This window comes from Rhea americana, unplaced genomic scaffold (assembly GCF_003343005.1).
Source record: "Rhea americana isolate MKP2758 unplaced genomic scaffold, rheAme1 scaffold_30, whole genome shotgun sequence".
Lineage (NCBI taxonomy): Eukaryota > Metazoa > Chordata > Aves > Rheiformes > Rheidae > Rhea > Rhea americana.
In genome coordinates this window covers 1111580-1126787 of record NW_028186424.1, presented here as the reverse complement: position 1 = coordinate 1126787, position 15208 = coordinate 1111580, and the positions used below count along the sequence as shown (strand labels likewise).

Sequence of the window (15208 nt, the reverse complement as noted above, 5' to 3'; positions counted from 1 at the left end):
ATAAAGTCTAAACTTGATTTTTTTTTAATCTCATTAATAGAATATTTTAAAATTTTGTATGATCTCTTAAAAATAATTTATTTTCTGAAATATACATTAGGCTCTGGATTAGCAATGTGGATGCTTAGTGACCAAATACATGCTTTTTGGCACAAGAGATATATTTTTGCTACTTCTCTCCAAGTTCTGCTTTCACACAACAGATCGTCTTTAGATTATTTTTATGTGTTGCCTACTTGCAAAATGTGAAGACTTATAGTATAAAAGAGAAGAGATTTTATGACTATTTGAATTACAGAATAAGTAAATAGATTTAACTAGTTCATATTTGATGTGTGAAATTACTGAACTTTAAAATAATAATTTCTCTGAGAAGTTTAACATTTCTGATCTCTGTTTATTTAGATTTCTAATATTGGGAAGCTGAAAGATTTTCTTCTGCAACACAGAAAAGATTACATTAACGCTTACAGGTAAGTGTATATTTAAATGGGTTTTCTRTTATTGTGTTCAGATATATAAAATGGACTGCCTAAAAATCCGTAGGCACAGTGACTAAAAACAGGCTGTAGTTTGCTGGTTAATTGGCTTACTGCAAACTAAGAGAATAATGCTGTTGCAGGAAGAAAATGGTCCTAAATAAAATGAGGCTCAGAATTTGAATTTGATTTCTGGCTGTTAGGAATAAGTTTTAAAACAAAACAGCCTTGCAGTTCAAGACTAGATTTAGTGGTCCAGATTATCCTTTTAAGTCTGTGATACTAGACCTGTCTGTTACCACTAAGTATATAGTTAGTAGCATTAACGGATACTGGAGGTGCATTATGTGAATGCCTGAGATTCTGAAACATGAATTCTGAATGAAGGACATCATTGAGCATGTGGGGTCAGAGACACTAGCATAGAATTCATTTGTTTTTCTGTGACAAAAAAAGTCAGGCTTCAATTCTGGTAGTTATTTGTATGGAGAAAGTTTTCATTCTCTTCAGCCATTACGAAACGTTCAGAATTGCTGAATCTGGTTACTCACTGATAGCTTTAGTAGAAGAATTTTTTAGAAGATTTAAGCAGAAGTTTATTTACAAGTTGTTTCTAGCAAGAGAAGAGAAAAGTATCTTATGGTCTGCCGATATAGTATTCTTAATGAATTAGTAAATCAACTTACCCTGAGATCTAAAAGTTTAATATTACTGCAACTTGTATTTGGAAGAGCTGGTTAGAAATAGTTAAATCTTTGAGACAGAAAACTTGTTTTCTAATGCAACTTTTGTTACATGCAAAGTTTAATCATACTATAGATTGCACAGTATTGCATTCCAGAAATGCACCATACATCGTAGGTATCTCCACTTCATGAACTCTGCTGTTGTAAATAGCAGTTTAAAGGTTTCTTGAACTAATAACCAATTTATTTTATTTCCTATTATAGAAATGGGTTTGTGCCACACTTTTTTATGACTGTTATAATTATTTATTTGAAATAAGTGGATAGACTCTTTATGTCGTCGTAGCGAAGACCCCACAAAATTAACTAATTTTCGCTCTAGCTCTTCTTTGCCCTTCTCAGTCTATAGTTATGGTGTGGAGGAGAGAGCTGTGCAGCTTAACCTGTAGTGAATGCTCTTTTTGTGGGAAATGCATGTGGAAAAATTCTCATCAAAACTGCCATGACTTCATCATACTGTCATTTAAATCAGGATGAGCTGCCGACCCTACTTATGTATAGGGAAAGAGGTAGTCTCCTCAGTTCTTGGATTCTAGTTCATTTTGAGATTCATGGTTCAAAAACAGTGCTTTAAAATTTCCAACCTGACTGGGATGCATTGAAGAAAGGGGTTGCAACCTTTAATGAGGAAGCAATTAAATTTTCTATCAAGTGGCTTTCCCAGATTGTATGGATGCAGCCATTTATTTTAAAGAGATTGTCAAGGTATTCTTGAGGTGACTGAGGTGGATCATTGTTGCAATGCCCTTCTCAAAAAATCACTTTAAAGAACTACCCATCTTTGTTTCACTGTCAGCTAAGAAAAGACCTATGCAGGATTTTTTTTGTTGTATATCTTAAGTGAAACAGCATAGGTAAATGTTTTCCCTTTGAAGAAGCTGCTATGAATTCTGTGGTTTCCTATGACATGTTTCTCCAGTCTATCAGCATAACTGCAGTATCRCACAAATTGAATCATCCCTGTCTACATTTGAGTTTTGCCACAACCCTGAGYAAACTAAACTGCTGCTGCAGTCAGAGTAGAGAAAATAGAGCTTAAAGTTACCCAAATGTTGAAAATTTTGAGTCTCAAATTAGTTCAATACTTTTCTCTGAAGGTCTTCACAGGTACAAAACAGGAATGTTATCCGATACAGGTATTTTAAACCCCACATAAGAAGACAAAGAAAACAGATGAGCCACTTGCTGTTCCTTCAGCTCTGTCGTATGGGAGGAACAGTCTTAGAAAAAACTAATAAGCCAAAAGGGTCTGTCATAGCAGTAGCAATGCTGTATCATCAGTGGCATCAAATGTGTGCTGACTAAGTTGCCAGAAGATTTCTGGCACCTTCCCCCACACCCACCCCAAGATTTTGAAAACAGCATTTTGTTATTGCAGGAATGAAACCAAAAAATGAAGATTTTGGCGTATTTTATATTTGTAAGACAGTGAGAACTGTTCATAATCGATACCCGTGAAAWTGAAGCTTGGTTCTTTCACACACTCTTACTTTCTGCGTGTACRTACATATAGCTCAGTTCTCTGTGAAGTGTATGAGGAACTGCTTTTCCAAGCAGCAAGCAAAAGTAGCATACAGCTAGGTGATACTCTGTTTCTGCATTCTTGTTTGACATAGTTGAACAACACTAGGTGGAGCTACCAATTTAATACTGAAATAACTGTTTTTATTGTGTGAAAGCTTAACATGAATACCTAAACTGATAAACTGCAGATAATTACAGTAAGGACAAGCCATCTGTAGTAGTTAGCTTTTGGGTTCTACATGTGTTTTATTGGCAGTAACGTATAAAAGTGATAGTGAGAGCTATTTTGGCTTCTAAAAGTTGTTAWTTTTTWAAAATAAATYCCCTTTCAACTAGTTATCATGGTAATTCTCAGTGATTTTCTTTTTTTCCTCAGGCGTTAGTTAAAGAGGGGAAAAGAAAGAGGAGTGCTTCTCATTCTTAAACCATAAAAAGCCCTTCAAATCTCAACTCTGATTCCAATTGATCCTGTCCTTAAAGGTCAAACTTAAAATAGGTAATAGTGTCAAACTCTATTGTAGATTACTTATGCAATTCTGCTTTGTGGATAAAAGAGAACCATAGCCTCCAGCCTCTCCAGTTTTAACAAATACCTTAGTCATTTAAAACAGCAATTTTAATAACTTTTCAATAATTATGGGGAAAATTTTAAAATAATTTAATGCTACTAGTCTAACCTGGAAATTTTGTAGGTGGTTTAATTTTGTTAACGACATTTGACTACTTTTTATTTTGTTAATTCCACTATTTGTTTTTCAACTGTAGCACAATGCGTTGGTGAAGTTTGRCTTTCAGGTTACTTAATTGGATTGTTCAACTTTATAAAACTTCTTCATAATGCATTAGATCTAGGTGTTTGCTTCTGTGATCTTACTTTTGCAGGCTATAAATTATTTGCTAAGAACATCTTTTAATTTTGGCATACATAAAATGTCCTGCAGCAAAGGGGAGATCTTTAATTAATTTTTAGAGAAAAAATTTTAGCAATGGCAAAAGACAGATGTAAGAAGAGTTCATTGAAACTTAGGCCTAGACCCATTTTATCAAATTTAAATACTTAACTGAAATGGCTAAACTGAGTGCAAAAAGCTTAAGAATTAGTAATTGCTAATTTGCCTCCTTAATTGTGGTCATTCTTGCGGTGATTTTTATCACTAAAATATGTGCATGGGAAAGCATCTTAAATTAGTGCTGTGGTGATGTAAACTTGCTAAGTAAAATTATGCTGTTGCCTCTTTATCTTCTCCTGTTTATAAGGATTTATTTGCTGTCTCTTATACTTAGCTTTTCAGCTTTCTGTGTTAAGGAATTTTGCTATTTTGTCATCTTTCCTTTTGTATTCTGTCTACTGTGGTTCTGATCTCTGGCTAGAACCTACAAGAGCTTTACTAATGCAAGCAATGAATCATCTTTCACTGACAACACAAGTTATGATGAAAGACATACTCTGTAAACTGGCCTGCTAAAAGACTCTGATTTACAAAGGAGTACATGCAGCAACTCCTCCTTCAAACTTAACTCCAAATATATGGTTATTTCTTATAATCTGGCTTAAAAATTGTGGGTTGTTTTTATTCTCTAAAGCTGTGGCAATAACAGTGGGAACTTGGGCTTTAAATATASTGAACATTTTAAAGAAATTTTGTATATATATTTTATATGTATATATTTAAATATAGTGAAAGCACTGAATAAGTAGCAAAGGGTGAGTGATTCATGTTGTTATCAGTTGTATCTACTAAAGGAAGGACCCAATACAAATAATGTTGTATTTAACATTAGAGMCTTGTCTTAAAAGAAAACTAACTTTTTTTWAAAAAGAACATACTTTATAGGAGATSTTTTAAAATACTTTCTTTTTGGCTTAATTACTTATCTTAATATTTACATATTTCAAAGCTAATCTAAARTTTCTCACTGTCTTTTGGGCGTCCTGCTCATGATCAATGAATACATTCGTTAAGCTGGATATTTTTATAGGAAGCATGTAGCTAATTCATGTGACATTGCATCACTGTTCCTACTAATAGTAGCGATCACTGAGCTTTCCTTTTGATGTTTTCTTAACTGCAGTAACTCTCCAAGTATCTGTGGAAGGAAGTACAATTCATCAGTTAGTAATGCTTTAAGGCACCTCAGGGATTATTTGAAAATTAATCAGTTTCTAGTTGGATAATATATACTTGAAAATACTTGGAAACAACAATAATAAAAAATATTTGGGTGTTCCTTAATATCTGGTGTATGTCAAGGATTTTCTCACTAGCTTTTTTGAATAGGTTTATTAAGCTTCATATTGGTATTTGGAAAGCACATATGAGGTACAGATATTTGAGGCACATAAAATATTTTAAAGAAGAATAACCAAGAATTTTTCCTTAAAACAGAACTGATTAATTTTTTAAGTTTACTTGGTGATTAAAAAAATCATTTGCAATTGATTCATAAATATGCATAATATAAGAAGTTTAAGTATTAGAAAATTATCCCAGCTAAATTGTGATCTTTGACTTCCCAAGCAACATGTAATTAGGGTAATGCATATCTAATGAGTATTTGAGTGTTAGTCATAAACAATAACAAAAAAAGAAACCAAAACATCTTTCCTAAATCTGTGATGAGAAACAGATTCATACATGATATGCTGGTGAACTGTTGGTTTTAATGCAATAATTTCTCATTTATGTTGTTGGCATAGCTGAAAAAGAAAGGACTCTCTGTTTTTCAGTTCTATAGAGAACTAGATTTAAAGCAAGAGGGTTATTTCTTCCTTCTCCATTTAGTTATGCCCTGATTCCAGCAGAGCAGATTGATCATCCTTCCTGGAAAGGAGAAGGCAGCGATTCTTGATTCCAGTGGTGGTGTTTTTCATTTGGGGCTATTAACCAAACTGCGATCATGCCTTTCAAATGTAGGTTGCTACTTATCTTCCCATTTTYGGTGTATTATTGCTGTATGTTCTATATATTCTTCCTCTCGGTCGGTTTACTGTAATCCATGTATCATCTCTTTCTTGCATTGCTTTCTTTGCCTTGCTGTGTGAGAGCCTTTATTCAGTCTTCGRCAGAGTTGTCTGACGTTTCATCTGTGAAGAGCTCGGGCCTTTGCTTTTGAACAGTGATTCCTCTGTGGTTTTGACCACTGATCTATCAAGGCAGTTCTGTGTTCCTCTGTAATACTGTGCTGGGAACTGGTTGTGGTGCATTGATCATGACCTATAAATTTGAAATGGTCCTCTGGGATTCCTCCACGGTCTCTTGAAAGGCTCTTTCAAGCCTGAGATGTTTTAAAGACCACTAGTTATTCTAAATGCTTTAATCAGACATTTAGAATTACTTGAGAGACTTCTAACTTGTTGACCAGAGAACACCTCATACTTGAAGGGGAAGGAATCTTTCACTTGAGAGAAGAACTTTGGGACTGTTGGACAGCTAATTTATTTTCTTTAATAAGTTCAAATATCTCATTTTAGAAATTGCAGTTCTTAGTAGTAGCATTCTAGAATGTCTCAMTAATATTTTATAAAACTGAAAATACTAATTCAGGTATGTCCATACTGGCCGTACTAGTAGCTGAAGTGGTTCAGTAAGCTTTCCCAGAGACTTGGAAAAGAAATTCTAAAATATGTTGTTGTGGAATGTTTTGTTGCTTGAGCTTTATGCCAGACAGTATTTGGATGGAAATGGGAAGTAAATTAAAATGCACAAAACATAAATAATTTTTAAACATAGTAATTAAGTAAAATAATTTAAAGCATACCAGATGTCTAAAGGGACATCTTGTTTTTAAAATATCTGTTGTGTTTACAACTATAGTCATACATAAATGCACACAAATATGTGTGTGTGTGTGTCTATATATGTATTTGTAAAGGAGTATTTGCAGGTGTTACATTGAGCATATTTYTGTTATAAACAGTAAGTATCGGTATTCTAGAACCAGTTAATTTCAACTTTTTGCTTCATGCTCTTGCTCGTGCTCACTTTCACTCCTAATCTCTCACTTTTGTAATACATTCTTAGAAGAAATCAATCTTTTCTGCTTCAGTTGAAGTTTATTGAGTCACTAAGCTGAAAATATTTTCATGCACCAACAGAAAGAGTTACTAATTCTACTAAAGCTGGTGTCACACCTCAGTAAGTTCTGGTTCATTGTCCTTTGCCAGCAAAATAGAGGCACAGAAATGATGAGCTGARAAAAGGATATAGTTGATAGATACAGAAGGGAAACAGTCTGGATTGTTGCTAACACTGACTTGCTTACTTGTAAACATTTTTTCCAGKGGAGATCCATATCTTCCCTCTGACATTCTTTTTGCTATTTCCTTCTGCATGCTATTAAAAAAAAATTGTCTTTGTTCTAGCTACTTTGATYTTGCCTCAGCCTCTTCTGGAATCAACAATTATGGTATATTCATATATTCAGTTTTTTGTGCATGTTTTCTTTGATCATACTCCTTTTGCGCTTTTGGATGCTCTCCCAGTTGGTGATGCAAATGAAACAATACTCCAGCTGAGACCTTGTGAAATGCTAAGGATAGCAAGAAGATTACCTCTTATGTTTAGTGAATTTTACTGTTTATGCTTCCCATTATGATGATCACCTTTTATGTAATAGTGTGATGTTGTTTACTTATGTTTAGTTTATGGTCGTAGACGACTTTCTGAAGAACAGTTGTTCCCCATTCTCCAAGTGTTCAGGCAATTGTTCCTGCAGCAGCAAAGAGCTTTTGACGATTCCTTATTCATAATCTTTGTGTCATTTCTCTACATTGGTGGTATTGTTTTGAACTGAAATCTTGTTCTCCTGACATACTTTTAATCCCCTTAGCTTATGCCTCTGCAAATTTAATAAATTTATTCTTATGGATGTGTTCACCTTGGGCTTTTTTGTAGTCAGTCAGTTCTCCTTAAGAGCATGCCTTTGGTACACAGATAGGATGGATATACCACTTMATCAAGTTTACCTTCAGCGTTATCCCAGCAGGCCTTGCACCTTCAGACAGACTTATGCCATGACTTGAATCACACATTACGCTCCTCTCTCTATCTTCCGTGCACGTGCTCTCGTGCTTTCTCACACGTGCTCGCTCTTCCATACGCTCTTTTTCTCATACCCGCATGCCCATTTACTCGCTCGCATAATAGCATTATGTTATTAAAATACCATCTGCCACTTGTTATTCCTGATGAAAACCTCAACAAATTTATATATATACGTGTGTGTGTGTGTGTGCGCATATATAAAAGTTTCAAACAGCAAAGGTACTAAATTGGGCCCAGGTAATCTGGAAGCAGTAAGTTGAAGGAAATATAGCTTTCGCTTGGTCTTACTGGTGAAAGTTAATGCAAAAAAAAAAAAGACATCTTGGTTTTCTTCATAMCCTGTGGAAAGCTTTAATTCTCTACTGAACAACAAGCCAACACATTCTTTGGTCTTTCTCTTGTTAGTATTTGCAGACTAATACTGTGTTATCTTTGTCATCTTTTGCTAGTTATATTTCCTCCAGGACTAKACCTTTTCTGATTGTGTCCCTACATATTGTACTTGGTTAGACTTATCGTTAGCAATCAGACTRTCCACTTGCTCTATGCCGCTTCATCGTGTTTGAGCTTAATGAAGAGCTAATGAAATAGCCAAATTGATCTCCTACTGCATTGCCAATGCTTCTCTCTCATCAAGGGCATAATTGCAAATTAGCCTAATATCATTTCTTTAAGATAACTGCTAGTTCATCTGTACTCTTTTTCTGTTCCTTTTTAGGTTTTCCTTTTCTATACAATTTTACTGAATAATTTTCTTAGACAATTGAAGCTTGCCTACTTGATGAACAGTGTCTTTATCTTACTCTTCACTCTCCCTGCTAAGAATCACAAAACAACTCAAGTTGTCTTCCAGCCCAAGTTTCTCATAAAGCTTCCTCCTATTTATTAGGGGAAAAAAACCTAGAAGAATTTCATTTTTAGCTGTTTTTTTTCCTGCCTTCTTTATCTACAATAGCAGTAGCCAAAGCGTGTGTTTTATGCTCTGGCTGTGCTGTTATTACTTCTGATTAAGTATTTTTATCTTTGATGTGCAGGGCACAGCTTTACCCCTTCTTAGTTTGTTCTTTCTAACCAATTATTTCTTTTCACAGTAAGGTTAGAAAATGATGATTGAATGGGTTTTCAGTATAATCTACTTGTGCAGTTTTACTAACGAGTGTAATTGGGACTTTGGTACCCTCTTAGTACCAATGGATGCCATGTGTGCTTTGACATAGCGCAAAGTGATTGTATCTGTATGATTCCGTTCTTGCCCTCCAAAGGAGACTGGGGTTTCAGGTATCCTTGACTCTGAGTAGCTTGACCAAATCTTGTTCAAAAATGCTGGCACTGGATACTATGTAAGCTATAAGCAATTATAAAGGTTATTTTTTTTTTCTTTTTTTTTTTGGATTAAGCTGCATTTTGCTGCCTTTGAAGCTAGTGCTCCTGCTTAAAAATTGAGTCTGCTATATTTTTATACTAGAGACTAGAAAAGTAGCTAAACAACTTGTTTTCCAGAGCTAGGACTGCTATAGTTATCCTCAGTGTATAACTAGATTATTAATACTTACCCTATCATTAAAAATAAAGCATGCCTGAAGCAGTTTTCTTGTATGTATTTTAAAGTCTAATTTAAAAGAAAATTACGGTCTGGATTTTGTAATCTTTATTTTACTCCGTCATGTTAAAAAAATGCATGGAAAACAACTATTCAAATACCACAAAGTTGGGCAGGGTACAAGAACTTAGACATACAAATATAAGAACTCTGTACTGTATTTAGTAGCAGAGCAGTCMAAACTGATTATTGTGCCCTGAAACAGAATAGTGGAGATTTTTTGCTTAATTGAGCCATCATGAAGCTGTTTATTCCACCCTTGAATTTGAGTGCCCAGCATGCTCAAGTAACTCTCGAGTTGGGGCTTGCTGCAAAATGCTGTACATTATCCCGTACCAGATGGGTCCAATCCCTTGCTATCTGGGCCTRCATGGAGATGGGTATACGAAAGGATTTTGCTGACTTTACAGATGCTGAGAACTTGCTTTATGCCTCAGAATAGTAAGCAAAAGAACAATATATGAGTAAGGTAAGAGGTCTAATGTATTTAATAGCSTGTGTTGTCTTACATTCAATATGTAACTATCAATATGCCATCTTCATTGAGCTGTGAAAAAGCTTTCCACCAGGTTTCTCTAAAATTTGACAATTTAAAATCAATTTGTTTGAGCAATTCAACTAGTAAAATATAAATGAAAAGATCCTATGTGACTGCTTTTATGTAAGTTACAAGTTCAAAAAAAAAAATAAATAAATCTAGAGTAGTTTTAATCAGAGGGCGAAAAAGCCCTSACAGTTACATGCAAATAGATGAATGTATAGAAAACAAACATGAATAAAATATAGATTACTTTTAATCAGTTTGCTTTTCTGTTTGCTAGCTAATTTGTACTTGGATACTAGCTAGCCAGTCAGCCATTGCCAATTTTCAAACCAGATGCAGAACRTGCTGCTTTTTTCTCGTATGCCACGAGGCACATGACGGAGGTCAGAATATTTTGACATAATGCTCAGGAGCACTGGAGTAAGCATGAAACTATGTGGAGGAAATCAGAGAGTCTCATGCTGACTGCGCATTGAAGACGTAGGAGGGAATTGGCTTCGTCGCGTGTGATGCGGGGTGACAGAGGAGAGGCTATGAATGGTTGTAGGTACTCCTGTGGCAGCGATTGCAGTGGAGATAGGGAGGATTTGGGATTGTTGCGGTGAAGCATGTGAGAGGCATCTCTAGGACATCAGGCTCTACTGGCTTTGCAAACTGAAGATTCGCTGTTTTTACTTGTGTGTGTGTATATATATATTTTATATTGTACATACTTTGAACAAGTGGAAGACTTTTTTCATATAAACAAAARTCTACATTAAAATGAAGATATGGATTAAGGTAATATTTCCCGATTTTAATGGAAAACGTAATGTGCCATATGATCAGGAAACCTGTGATAAACATTGGATAAGGCACTAAAGCAAAGTTTTATTATCCTGACATATGCAGCATGGAATCACTATTAAATGCGTTCAGATAGTATGTTTTTCTAATGGATATCTACTATATATTAACACTTTACTAAAAGAAAGAGAACAAAAAAATTCTTAAGTGTTCTGAAGTGAACCGTTAATTTATTGGACTTAGAAAATATTAAATGGAAAGCCTTGCCTAAAACTCACCATTATTATTTGGCCTTTTGTAGCTGTTGTCTATTTTCATTAAATTGTTAACAAAAAGATATATTAATCCTATTAGAAACTATTAAATATGTAATGTTTCATTTTAAATTAGAAGTAAACAGCCAGAAGAGGTTTTAATAAATCTTAGAGTCTACTTCATATTAAAAATACATTATTTTCCTATATTCCTCTTTACTACTGTTTGAATGCACAGATAGCGTAGCACACCTACTTTAAAAATGAAGTTCAACATTTTGAGTAAAAAAACATGCACTTAAGTAAAATTAATTCCAATATTTTGTTCTTCCTTCCAGTGTTTGAACCTTTCTCTATTCTGTTTGTTTTCTTGTTTTTAGAAGTGAAATATGCCTAACTGGTATAAGTACTGAATTTCTGGTTGTATTTTCTCCATATCTATTCACTGTTGGAGAAGAGACAATGTTGGGATAGGTAGTTCTTCCCAAATCTTCTGCCAGTCTAAAAATRTTTTAAAAAACTCGCAGCCTTATAAAAGTGGCATTTGTAAAGAGTGATGAGTTATACTTTTACTCTAAGCATGATTTGTATCTTCTTTTTCTGTGAAAATCAGTATTGAAAAAAAGCCTCTGTAGAGATGATTAGTGGGAGGAAGGCCTAAATGTTGAGGGTTTTTTAAAGTGACAGTTTATATTGTTTTTCAGCCATATTATGTCTGAATACGTGAGGATGACGGATACAGAGCGTGATCAGATTGATCAAGATGCTCAGATATTTATGAGGACATGTGCAGATGCCATTCATCAGCTGAGAACAGAAGGTAAACTGAGGAACTTCTACATATGTTTTCTTTGTTATTGATAAAAATTAATATAATGCTGAATATTGGATGATGTTTTAGAATCTGCAGKGCTTTTAGAAAAAAACAGAATAATGTTATTTCTTTTTTGTTTGCACCTGTGTGATCCCATTGACTGGTTAATGCTATACTTGATTTATTTTAGAGTTAGTGAAAGGAGAAGCCAGCATGTAGAGTCTTAAATATTTAGTATTTAAATAGTAACTCAGCACTGTGGCACAGAGACCTGAACCAAAGCTCACAAAAATCAGTAGTTATCTCTTTCTAGCTTGTTTACCTGTGAAGTATTAAAAATACAGACTCTTTCCATATTTGAGATAATCAAATCGCTGAATGCARAGGAATAAATTCTATATGATAATATATCATAACTCTGTAAAGATTTTAACCAAATATGAACCTTTTTATTGAGTTGATAAGTACAGCTCTTAAAAATTTGAGCTCTAGCAAAAAACAGAACTCAGTGGTCATTTAGAGTATTGTGGCAGTAAATATTCTGTTTTCYCCTGCCCCTCTCCCCTTTTCTTTTAACAAGTAATTTACCAATATATCAAGAGGCATCAGTTTTATTATGAAAAGTGCTAATGACATTGCTTTTTTTGATTTGTTCACTGTTGAACGTAGTTCCAGTAAAGTAACAGGACATTTTGACAACTTGAGGATGAGATGAAACCTTTACAGAACTCTCTTAAGAGAGTTCAAGAGCTAACTTCTGTTTTGCCTTGTCCAACTGCGTTGCTTTATTTGTGTGTTTTATCAATATTTGAAGATGAATTTTGAATTACAAGAGAAGAAAAAATACTTGAACTGGTAATTCATTATCATCCAAATGAAGGCACTTTATTGGGAGATGAAACTAGAACATAAAGCATATTCATCGTTTTTGTAAAGTTCAGTTTACTCTCGTGTTATCTGGAAACACAGGATACCTTTCCTAGAAAAAAAGCCTTGTGTTGGTGTGGCAGTGTGGACYAAGTATGCCAAAGATTTCATCAACTTTGAAATGCCATCTAAACGTATTGGCAGTATGATTCAGAACCATTGGAAGAAATTTATGCATAGGAACTTTGTAATATCAAAATAAGAAACTTTAATGTTTATGAATTAAAAGGATGCTTGACACAATAAGAACCAAAGCTTTGTTTATAGTCTAAACTTAAGGAGACTTAAAGAGAACTTAAAATCTTATAACTTCATCTTAAGCAAGCTGATCTGTTTTTCTATGCTTTGGGTGATGACATGTACTCTTACTTAGAAATTTAATAAACTTAGTGTGACTTAGTAGAACATATAAACAATAGGCCTTCACGAATCAATAAAATAAAGATCATAGGGCAGTAAGTGGTTTGGGGTTTTGCTATGTTGTAATAATTTTCTGTTTTACAGATCTATATGTAAAGTATAGCTATGTTAAAAGTTTGTATCTTTCTTTTGCATTTCAGCACACAAAGGTGTCCAGTCTACTCAGGTGAAGGAGCACAGAACGGCTGTCTTGGACTTTGTTGAAGATTATTTAAAAAGTACTTAGTGTTTTTTCTGCAGTATTGAATAGTTAAAAATGAATGGTTGATTGCTCTTTCCAAGAAACAAAATCATGCTGTTCTGACCTCAAATTTTGTTTCATGGTGCTTTGAACAGGAGTGTGTAAGCTGTACTCTGAACAAAGAGCCATCCGAGTTAAGCAAGTAATAGACAAGAAGAGACTGTGAGTAGTGTGCCCTCATTGTTGGGTTTTTTTGTTTGTTTGTTTGTTTGTTTTTTTTAAAAAAATTTAACTGTACCCTTAGTTTGTAGGACATTCAAGAGAACAATTATTCACGTTTAGATTCTAATGAGAATCTTTTCGATTGAGAGCCATGGTTGGAGACGCTATTTCAACTATCGGCAGAYGCATTCCAAAGCTCTTTTAAGTTTCTAGCATGTGAGAAGTTAAGTCTGTAAATGTCAGAATGACAACATTTATTGTTGTATTTTCTCATATATGTAAATGGTTAAACCACCAGATCAGTAAAATATGGGTTAATAAACCCATCARAGTTCTACAAAGACATCAAAACATTTTCATATGTGCCGTTAATAATCAGTGTAAAATAATCCTGTGTGGAATCCTACACATTTATAATATGTCTCGAAGATGCAATTCAGCATACCAAGATACCACTGTTTAGGTACAAAGGATGTTCACTTTTTTCTTATCTGTCTCTTTAAATGATTAGATCACAAATAAATGTTGCTTGAGGTGGTGGGGTCTCATGCCATGTAGAAACCTGATAAAAATCAAAACTTTTTAATTAAAAGAAAACAATTTCTGCTTCCTACCATCATGGCTTACATTCAGACTGCTAACTTAGAGGCGAAAAAGTCTAGGAGAAATTGAAGATATGTGCTGGCTTTTTTGTCTGTTTTTTCGAGCCAAGTATGAAAACCAGAGCATTTCATGAGTTTCTTTTACTCCACAATGTCAAGTGTGAGAGTGACAGTGAGAAAGCACAAGTTTGCAAGTTTGTAATTTCTTTAATACCTCAGAAGATCTCACTTGTCTTCTCAATCTGTAGTATTTAAATTCTAGYCTTAAGTTCCCTTATGAGCATTCTCATATACAAATACGGAATTTTATAACATACACATCAACAGATAAATTCTTGAGTATTTTTCCAGGAATTTCTGCTGCTTTATCAGTTTGGTGTTTGACTAGATCAACTATTCACATCAAAACTAGAGAGATGTATTCAATAATCCAGAAGGGAAATACGTTTTATTCGGAGTGATTCACCGTGATTAAACATAATTGAATTAACTCAGATTTATCCTTCTGGGACATGAATAGTAGGACAAGCCAAAAACAAATGAATGAAATACACTAAATCAGCCCTGGAATTTGGTAAGAAGTAAAGTTATTATGAGAGAAAGTAAGATAAACCCTTTGTAACCCCTATAACTTTTCTGAAAATAATATAGAAGCAAACCGTGTGATGTTTTAGCGTGCAAGAATATGTAACCTTAGCAATATTCTTCATGCTAAAGATCTTCAAAGAAAGATAGCACAACTCCTACAGTTGTTTAATTAGATAACAAATATCAGCAACTCTGTTTGCTGACTCTTATGCTACTGTTTCCGTATGAAATCCCAGTTTCACGTTTTCTCAGAGGGCTAAACAGAGGGGAGAAAAGTCAATCTGATGTATACTAAACAGAGAGAAATAAAAAAGAGCTTATGGCAGAAGTTAAAATATCACTTAATTAGGCAGAAATTAGTCTTAAATAATACAACTTGCCTTTATGTATTAACTCACGTTTTGTGGTAAAAAAAATTTCTGCCAGTTGCATTGGATTGATTCCCGAGAATGAAATCTTGAGAATGCAAACACAAC

At 34.1% G+C, this 15208-nt stretch overlaps 1 protein-coding gene across 1 annotated transcript in view; it reads left to right on the top strand.

The window, feature by feature from the left end:
- Positions 1-15208, top strand: part of STX18 (syntaxin 18) — a 66166-nt gene that overhangs the window by 33816 nt on the left and 17142 nt on the right. Inside the window, exons 2-5 of the mRNA XM_085309683.1 lie at positions 406-473; positions 11683-11798; positions 13280-13357; positions 13476-13542. Coding sequence (XP_085165809.1) covers positions 406-473; positions 11683-11798; positions 13280-13357; positions 13476-13542 — 329 coding nt within the window. The remainder of the gene's footprint in view (positions 1-405; positions 474-11682; positions 11799-13279; positions 13358-13475; positions 13543-15208) is intronic.